The sequence below is a fragment of the Stenella coeruleoalba genome, assembly GCF_951394435.1.
Source record: "Stenella coeruleoalba genome assembly, chromosome: 15".
Classification (NCBI taxonomy): domain Eukaryota; kingdom Metazoa; phylum Chordata; class Mammalia; order Artiodactyla; family Delphinidae; genus Stenella; species Stenella coeruleoalba.
In genome coordinates this window covers 10,188,443-10,197,909 of record NC_137161.1, presented here as the reverse complement: position 1 = coordinate 10,197,909, position 9,467 = coordinate 10,188,443, and the positions used below count along the sequence as shown (strand labels likewise).

The following is a 9,467-nucleotide window of genomic DNA, read 5'->3' as shown; positions in this document are numbered from 1 at the left end:
AGAAAGGTAGTGCATTCTCTTAGCGTCTCCCTTAAGTATGAAGCCATTTTAGAGCAAAAGTCTCCACGTCTGCATCAGGCAGCCTGGCTAGCGGGAGTTCTTCTGGCCTGATTTTCTCTAATTCTGGTGGTGATGAGCTGCCTAATAAAATTATGCTAAGTTTTGTGCACAGCGAGTAGCATCTTACATGCTAATTACTGGCCACGTCTTTGAAGAATTCCTGTGCGATTTCCAGGGTAATCAACTCACCTCTTTCCTTGGATCTGATCAGTAGTTTGGGCAAACTGGAGCCCCCGGCCCCGGCCCCACTCGAATCAGCAGGGCTCTGGATGTCGTTAGCTACTCCAATTGCCTTCTACAAAATCTGTTTCACATAAAAGGACAAATGAGAATGAGTATTTGCCCATCTTTAAGACACTAACTACATTCTTTTCCACAGCCTGTTCTCGTTATTATTTCTCTCTTCAGGAGGAATTTGAACACAGCCTGGGTTCCCGCACGCAGTTCATGACTGCAAAGCGCTTCCTCTTCGAAATCCGACCCAAGTGGGCATATTCTGGAAATGTGGCAGCTTCGAAGGACGTGACCCAGTTCATTCTTCTCTACTGGTTCTCCCTCCAGACTCACCTTCTAAGTCGGAGGTGGCCGGCTTTCCAGGGCTCGCCCAAGAACAATCACCTCTGCCCACTGTGCCCCAGGCAGGGCTGAACAGAGACCCTTTGTAGTATTTGCTGGAAAAGCAAGAAGAAACTTCATCCAAGGACCGCCTTCTTCTCCTCTTTATATAATAGTTAGTGTCGTTTATGCCAATAAAGTCACGCAGAAATACTGGGCATGGCAGTGGGTTGATTCCAATGGGAGGGGTCTCGCCTCAACCCCCTTGGAACACAGAGGTGGAAACAAAGACAGGAAGGGATGGGTCAGTGAGTAGCAGGGAGAGAGTGAACTGGGGCCCCTTGGACAGAGTTCAGGTTCTGACATAGTTCGTGGACCAACTTTAATAACGCTCGTTTGGTTCTCATACAGCACTCAGTCTGAATGCCATGGACTGCAGGCCCTACCTGCCTCCCCGCCCCGCCCTCACCTCCTCCAACCTCCCTCTTGGTCTCAGCACTCCGGCGATGTGCCCGCCTTTCCGCTCCTCCGACACGCCCCAGCCTTTCCAACCCCAGGGCCTTTGCATACCCTGCTGCCCAAACACCATTTCCCCCAGAGCTCCCCACAGTTCCCTTCCTCTCATCCTTCAGGCTTCTGCTCCAGTGGTCCATCCCAAAGGCCCCTGCTCTGACCCCCATCACTTCCTCTATCCACACTTTAACCATATAATCACTCTCTTCTTCTCCCTCTCCCTGCTTTCTTCAGAGGACATTAGAGTCTGTATCTGTACGTCCACGGTCTCTCCCACACACAAGAAGATAATCACTATGAAGGGCAGGAACTGTCCCTCTCGCTCTCCACTGCTGCTTCCTGCCCGAAGAACAGTACCCAACACACAGTAGGTGCTCAGTAAATATTTAGTGAATGAATGAATGAATACATCAGCATATTCCACACAACTCCCATCCCTCCTTCTGGATTCTGCAATCTTCCTTGAAGAAAAAAAAAATATTCCTGGGCTTATCTGGACCCAATAAAAGAAAAAATGTTCTTCTCTTAAATCTCTTGAAAATGAACAGCAGAGGCTTAGGAACACGAAGTTCTCAGTGTAAGCAAACAGAACCTGCAGGCTGAGTTCTAAGAAATGAGACCTGGCTGGTCACCGAGCATAGGGTGTGGGGCTGGTGACTTCACATATGATTCAGTTACCCCCAAATTTTAAGGGGAATCCATTTCAAAATCAAAACCTCAATAGGGAAAGTGGAGGGTGGCTCTGCTTTGGCATTCTTACGAGAAGGCAGGCCTTCTGAAAAGATGCTACGTTGTAGATAACTCATCCACAAAAGGGGGAGCAGGAGGGAAGGGGAGAAACCCCAGGATCGGGCATACTTCTCTGCTAAGGCTTCAGATGAAAACCGATCCGGGAGTGCGTGATCCTCCAAAAATCTGCCAGCCCCCAAAGTACTTAAGTTATCCCTCCAACCACAGCCACATGGAGAACGAAATTAAATCCCACGGAAAGATTTGACTTTTTTTTTTTTTTTAACATTATGCAATGTTTGGATGAAAAAGGGGGGGGGGATATCAGAAGAAGAAAAAAAAAACTCATCGTTTTCCCAGAGTTTAGCAAAGCTATTTCTAGCTTTTAACGATACATTTCACCATCACTTCAAGGGTAGTTTTGAGAGGCGCAAAGGAGGGACTGTTCTGTTATGTAACCCATTTAAAGTAGGAAATTAGCAAGTCCTGAATGAATTCTGTTACTGTGCTCCAACTTGTGGAAAGTTTGGAGCGACTACAGTTCTATTTTGAGGTGAGCAAATCCATCATTTACAGATCAGCTCACAAATACTGCAGGGTTTCATGTCACCCTGAAAAGTTTCATAACAAAAACAGTTAAAGTACTTGAGGTGTTGGGACATTTCGTCTCTAAACCTTATGAGCCTGAAGAGTGCGGAGGGCAAGGATTCCCAGTTGCCAATTATTCAAAAATGCAAATATCTGAGATCAAATAAATATTCATCTCATCCCCGCCCCCATCTTTTTTTCTTTTTTCTTTTTTTTCCCCAAGCTAAGTCCAGCAAAATAGTCTGGTCAACAACATAAAAAGAAATGTCTGTTTTTAACGGAGCCGCTGGCCATGAAATAAATTCTGAAGCTATGAAAGCAGCGTCTTGAAACATAACAGTTAGGTATGCTGGGCCCGCCAGGCTGGAGAAAACAGGAAACAAGAAATGTCTTTTGATCCTCAAGTTCCCCCTAGCGGCTCGCATGGAGGAGTGTCTGCACATTCATGGAATTTCACAGCAGGTAAAAGCGGTCTGAAGACTTTACATCCACGGCACGCGGCTAAGGAAAAGTACTGCCCTCTGCTCTTGAGCGCATGCGTCCTCCACGTGCCCGGGGAGCCGCTCCTGACTGACGCACAGCTAATGTACAATCTCCTCTGGACTCCATAAACTGAGAACGGCCCTCTCAGCGGAGAGCCAGGGAGAGGAAGCCAGTAGCCCGCACTGCAAAGAGCGGCTAATTAAAACATTTGGCCAGTTGGGTGTATAATCAGCTTCTTGAGACGAGTTTACAGCTGCTGGGCTCCTTTGGAAACGAAGACAGACGCTTACAAACGGCAAAACTGACGCTTGCAGATTGTATGTGGGTTTCTCAACCTCAACGCTTTTGACGTCGGTTTGAATGATCCTCTGCTGCGGGGCTGCCCTGTGCAGTCTTCATTAGATGCCAGCAGACCACCACCCCTCCAAGTTGCGAGAACCAAAAGTGACTTCAGACATTGCCCCATGTCCCCTGCAGGCCATAGTCATCTCTGGCTGAGAATCACCGGATTAGATGAATAAAATACCATGTCCTCTGTATCCTATACAATAGATTAAAAACCTCTTTTCCTTAAAACTTAAGTGACTGGGTTCCTAAATCTTCTATCACTTGATTATAAAAAAAAAAAATCTATACAAAGCAATCAAAGACTGGGTGTATAAATACAATATGAATCATATAATATGTTCGCTTGTTTTATATAGATCACTTTTTGAAATTCTAACATCTGGAATAGACAACAGTACAGAATAATAAATAATGCATGGGTTTGGGGTGTTTTTTTGCTGAAATTAAAATATTCTTTACCTGGAGAAAAAGCTATTTACATATTATGTACCATGAGATACATACAACATAGCATTATAATAACAAGCTCTCATTTTGACACCAGAGTTTCACGTCCTTGCACAAATTAAAATGCTCCCCAAAGGCATAAAGTACACAAGTTTTATTGAGCAACAGCAACGGGCCACGCTGGCAGACAATGAAAAGAGAACCGCTCAGAATCTCGCAGGATCGCATGTGTGTCATCACAGGATCAAGCATTTAAATCGTCTAGGAGCTCCTGCTAAATTAAAGCTCTGTACTATCACTTCCCTCTAATCAGAAAACGCTGTCCTGGTGAGTGTTTGCCATGAGGATTACAGATAATCTACTAATGAGGACGTCAGAGTCCCGGAGGAATTCACAGTCAGCCCCATGGCAACACAATAATAAATGAGCCACAATTTTTGTTTTTTTGCAAATACCACGCCCCCTCCCCACCTGCCCCCCAGCAAACACACTGTTCACTGACATCGCCCAGCGACACCAACAGACTGTGTCTCCAACCATACTGTGACGGAGAAGACAGATTCCCAGGAACGCCGCGCTGGCGTGAGAAGACGCTGAGCATCTCCAAGTACTGCAGTGCTGCTCACGTGCTTATCGGTTCCATCCAAGAGCAGAATATAGATATTTTTCCAAGACACAATGGACTTAATTAATGGAAATATTTCCTAAGACATATATATAAACAATCGAATAAAAAGCTTTATGTTAAAAGAAGGGGGGAGAAATAAAGTCTGTTGTCTTTGCAAAGCTCCTTGTATATTTCTTAATGAAAAACGAAACTGTGAGTGATAGGATTTGAACGCAGTGAAAACCAAGTATGTCTTCAAAACACTTGAGGTGGCATCACATACTCACACATACACACGTTGCAAACACACCAGAAAGATCCAAGGTGACAACGGCTGATAGGCGTTGGCCGTAAGTAAGATGGAGCAGAAGAGCACGTAGGTCCCATCTGCAATTCTGGCGCAGGTTTAAAACGCTGCCCCATAAACGTGCAAGGGCATTCCTATCCCCACCCCGGGAAAAACAAAACAAAGTATAAAAGCAAAAGTCTAAAGAAAGAAAAACAGGCATGATCGTGTCAATTTCCAATGAGCACAAAAGCCCAAAATACATTCAAAAGTACTGTCACAGGGCTTCCCTGGTGGCGCAGTGGTTGAGAGTCTGTCCGCCTGCCGATGCAGGGGACGCGGGTTCGTGCCCCGGTCCGGGAAGATCCCACATGCCGCAGAGCGGCTGGGCCCGTGAGCCATGGCCGCTGAGCCTGCGCGTCCGGAGCCTGTGCTTCGCAACGGGAGAGGCCACAGCAGGGAGAGGCCCGCATACCGCAAAAAACAAAAAACCAAAAAAAACTGTCAGCATAACCTAAATTTTCAGTGGAAAACATACGGAGGAAAGGGTAAGCAGATGTTGGTATTTAAGATCACTGCTACGAAAAAGGGTTTCACTTAAGGGAAGTGAGTCTGGGATCTGGCTATAATAAAGCTGAAAGCGGGAGGAAGCCCAGCTCTGGGCCTCCCAGCTCCAGGTGGCTGTAAACAGATGGTCTGCTCCCATCTCAAGATGCTCCCTGGGATGCCCTTCGTCGCTTTAGGGTGAAGTCCTCCGCCCCGAGCAACCCAAATAAGTGCAGCTGGTCTCACGGAGCACCGTAAGCAACACACACACGTGTGTGCACACGGAGCATCGTAAGCAACACACACACGCGTGTGCACACTCTCCAATTAGCACTGAAACGGGCAGATGCAAGAGATCACTCAAGATGGAGACACTTGTCTGGTCATTTTCCTAGAGAAAGGGAGGAAAAAAGAGACACCAAACAGATTCCTCGCTTTCCCACACACACAACCATCACCAAAAAATATAATGAAAAGAATCATCAAATAATAAAATTAAGTTACTCTGACAGAAATACCTAATGTTGTCAAAGCGCAGGGGGAGGTGTAACTTTCACTTTGAGGGAAGTGTTTAAACAGCGCTGATGGTGAGCCAGGGGCCTCTGGCTGCCGGAGACTTGGGGCCACCGAGTTCCAAGGCGAGGGGACCTCCAAGGCGTCAACGGTGCTTCCCAAGTTCCTTCCAGACTGGTGAACGGAATCCTTATGCTTTTTAGGAATTCAGCAGTTTCCTTAAAATGGCTTGGATTTCTTGTCTGTGTCTTTGTCTTCTCCCCACAGCTAAGCTAACACGGGAAGTGCCTGTGTACGCAGATCCTCTGTTGGGATTATGGGCTGATGTGCGCACGTCAGGATCGTGTACACTCAGCTGACTCGTGGCTCCCGCCACGTGGGTCTCCAGAGTTTGAGAAGCACACGTGTGTTTTCCTAGACACTCCGGACCCCGGAAGGCGGTGGGAGCAGGCTGCCCCCTGGCAGGGTGGCTCTCCAACACGGTCACGGTCCCCACTTGCATTTCAGTCCCTCTCACCCTTGGCCGCCTCCACCAGGGTACGGTCGAAAGGCAGAACGAGGGGGTCTGTTGACGGCACAAACGCACCTGCGACCTCCAGGCACAGCTTCCTCTGCTCCTCCGGGACGCTCTCTCCCTCCCAGATGCCAAGCAAGAGTTTAGGTGTTGACTTTCAAAGTCAACCCAAGCACCTCGATCAAAACTGGGAATTAAGGAAAAGACCAAAGAGACTATCTTCCTTCCTTGTCACCGCTGGAAACCTCTAAAAATTTCCATGAGACCTACCTGTAGGAGCCATCACCTGTCTGTGAACAAGGTCAAGTTCAGGATTTGAGAGCTGGGAGTAGAAGTACCTTTAGACTTCCAGTTATACAGGCTGATTTCCAAGAAGACAGGTACAAAAACGCTGAGCACAACGTCCTCTCACTCCACCTCTGAAATCACATAAAATCACCCAGCAAAGACGTCAGACCTGCTCGCCCCTTCTCAAAGTTTTGGACAAAGATCCCCTTCCTGAATAACCATTCATTCAATACAACATTTACTTCCCGTAAATGTTTTCTATGTGGTAGAAATGGCTGGGACAGAACGGGAAAAATCCTGCAAAACTGCAGAATCTTGAAACTAAAATAGAAGTGACGTCATAGCCAATTGCGCAGCGCCTGCAACTTACTGTCATTCTATAAAGTTTTAAAAGGGCAACAGAAATACACGAGCCTATCGAGTGCTCCAAAGTCAAGGGCCTCGTGTCCCCAGCTCTCCAAGAGCAGGCTTACCCTAGAGTGGTAGCCATAACTTACAGCTCTGAAGCACATGAAGAAGAACCAGGCTGAAGGGCTGGAGGGTATGTACTCATAAAGAATTAACCACAAATCTAAGATCTCGGGCACGATCGGCTCTTGCAGACCCACCAACCCAATCCTCTGGCACACACATGTGGCTTCTGCCAGGAGAGACTTGAAAACCCAAGAAAGCTTTGCCGGGCCACATCCAGCGCTTGAAAATGCTCTTCTTCCCCTGAAACAAGAAGCCCCAGCTTTATAGGAAACACACATGCGTGGGCCCCACCCTGGTGGGGAGAGGAATCTCTACTCCTGGCTGCCTTCCAGCGAGTTCCCCTTGAAATCTGTAGGCAGCGCAACGGAGCCCAGACCCCAGAGCTGCAGCCCGGGCCTCCTTCCACCGGGGCTCCTCGCTCGAAGCTGCCACTGATGAATGGCAGCGTGCTAAGACGCCTCTGCCTTTGTCACCGTGTCCTCAGTAATTCCTCCTAACAGGAAACAGATTTCTGTGGACGTAAAGAGCCCCAGTCCCTGACCTTTCATTTCCACTTCAGACTCAGAGGGTCTGAGTCACATGTGCTACGTTGCCTAAAGAATTAGCTGAGTCTCTTGTCACACTGTCGACACATTTAGGGGCCGTTCAGTGGCACGTTTCCTGCTAAAACAACTCTGCTGAAAATGTCTCAGAGTGTCCTCAGATAGCCACAGGCTTTGTAATTGTTACCAGATCCGAACAAAGCAAGACAACACCTTTGAAATTCTTTTACGAGGTGACAGGTGATGTTAACTCCAAGGCCACAGATGCTGAATTGGAGGAAGGATAACGTACCGGATTTACGGTTCTCTCTCTCTTCTGCTCTCTTCTCACGTGGTTTTCTGTAACCCTAGGAATCCAGTGCCGTTTCGATAAGCAGGGCTGCCTTAGAGAGGACATTTAGCATTTCCAAATTGAGATTATTGTCTGGTTAACTTTTTACCAAATGTCACCGTCTTTTCCCCCAAAACCTATACTGAGAGCTTTACCTTTCTCTGAAACCAGGTTTTTAAGAGCAGAACGACATAAAAGTGTACACACATTAGGATTGTTTAAAACAACAACCAAAAAACCCTCTACCGTCTTCGACTAGACAGAAACTTTTATCACATGACAACAACACTCAAGCCATAAGGAAGCCTGCACAGTGACCCACGAACACACCTCCCGGCTGAGTCACTGCTTTTCACACAGTCACATTCACTCGACTGTGAATCACCAGGAGCTCAGACCCCCGTGTGGGGCCCTCTTAGGCGCCATCCTCCTGTTTATCCGGTGTCGGGCTCCGTGGAAGCGCAGCGCCTCTTCCTATCAGAACTGCACGTGGGAGCCACCACTGCACAATCCACGGGTGGTGGTTAACAGAAATGCAACTTGAACTCTGTCCGCCAGGAGAGTGCGGAGACCGGGGCCCTCTCCCGAGTGCACGGCCTAGGACGTGAGCTTCGAGTAGCTGGGAGGGGAGAACCGCCTTCGCAGGTACTTGAGGACATAGAGGGGCAGACAGCTGATCAGAGTGATGACAGACACTTTCCACAAGAAGGACAATGTGGCAATGAAGTACACGTCTGCAAGCAAACAGAAGACAGCAGTGAGCGGGCGGGAACGTGCCGCCCAGAGCCGGCGGGGCGGCAGGGCCATCGGAGGGGACGCAGGCTTCTCTCCCGCGGGCGATAGCACCCAGGCTGCCAGCCTGACTTCCCTTCCCTGTCTCTCTCCTCCTCTCTCTGACCTGCTTCTGGAGCTTCCAGACCTTCCGTGAAATGCTGTTTTCAACAACTCGGAAAAGAAAACTCTGGGCAAAAAAATCCCCCTTCCAAGTGTTTTTGATTTGGAATCTGACAGCTGGAGTTTTTCTTTCTAAACCCGGCAGAAAGTGACGCTCAAACACACAGTTCTTCCCAGCAACTTTTCCCCTTCGCCTCAGCAATGGTCACGGAAGCCAGAGCCGGGTCCGAGGGTGGTGCAAAGCGGGGCGGAGACCCCTCGTCAGGAACAGTGTGACCTGGAGGGGCGGGGAGCTCCCCTTCCTGCCGCCACACAGTCAGGCCTGCGGTTCCGAGGTTTTTGCAACGGAGGAGCGATAGCTAGTGATTTTCAACAGTACCGGGAGTGGACGCCTGGCAGCCGCCTTCCCTGCCTCTTGAGCACAGGCTGGGGGAAATGCAGCAGGCACTGAGTAAGCACCTACTAAGTGCCAAGCCCAGGGCCCCAACCCTGGGCCCAGTCCTATGACTGGTCCACATCTAAGGTGACGACCAAAGCTTCGTGAGGGCAGAGCTTGCATCTTCTAAGCCTCTGTGACTCCCTGGCCTCAAGCCACTGAGCGCACAGTAGGTGCTCACAAAACCTATTCAGAGAGACTTTTCAAACTAGTGTGAAACTGTTCTAAGACTTCACTTTTCACGGGAATGCTCCTTTTTCCTTTATCAAAACCTTCTTAAAGAGCGTTTACTGATAAGGAAGAGGCGTGATAG

At 48.5% G+C, this 9,467-nt stretch overlaps 1 protein-coding gene across 3 annotated transcripts in view; it reads right to left on the bottom strand.

The window, feature by feature from the left end:
• Positions 1 to 1,506: 1,506 nt before the first annotated feature.
• The window catches only part of ATP9A (ATPase phospholipid transporting 9A (putative)), a 136,809-nt gene continuing 128,848 nt past the window's right edge, over positions 1,507 to 9,467 (bottom strand). For 2 of the 3 annotated variants that reach the window (XM_079945246.1, XM_079945247.1), the window contains one exon: positions 1,507 to 8,558. In XM_079945246.1, the coding sequence (XP_079801372.1) occupies positions 8,422 to 8,558 (137 nt within the window). In that variant the 3' untranslated portion in view covers positions 1,507 to 8,421. The remainder of the gene's footprint in view (positions 8,559 to 9,467) is intronic. The other variant, XR_013831626.1, reaches the window with a different exon arrangement.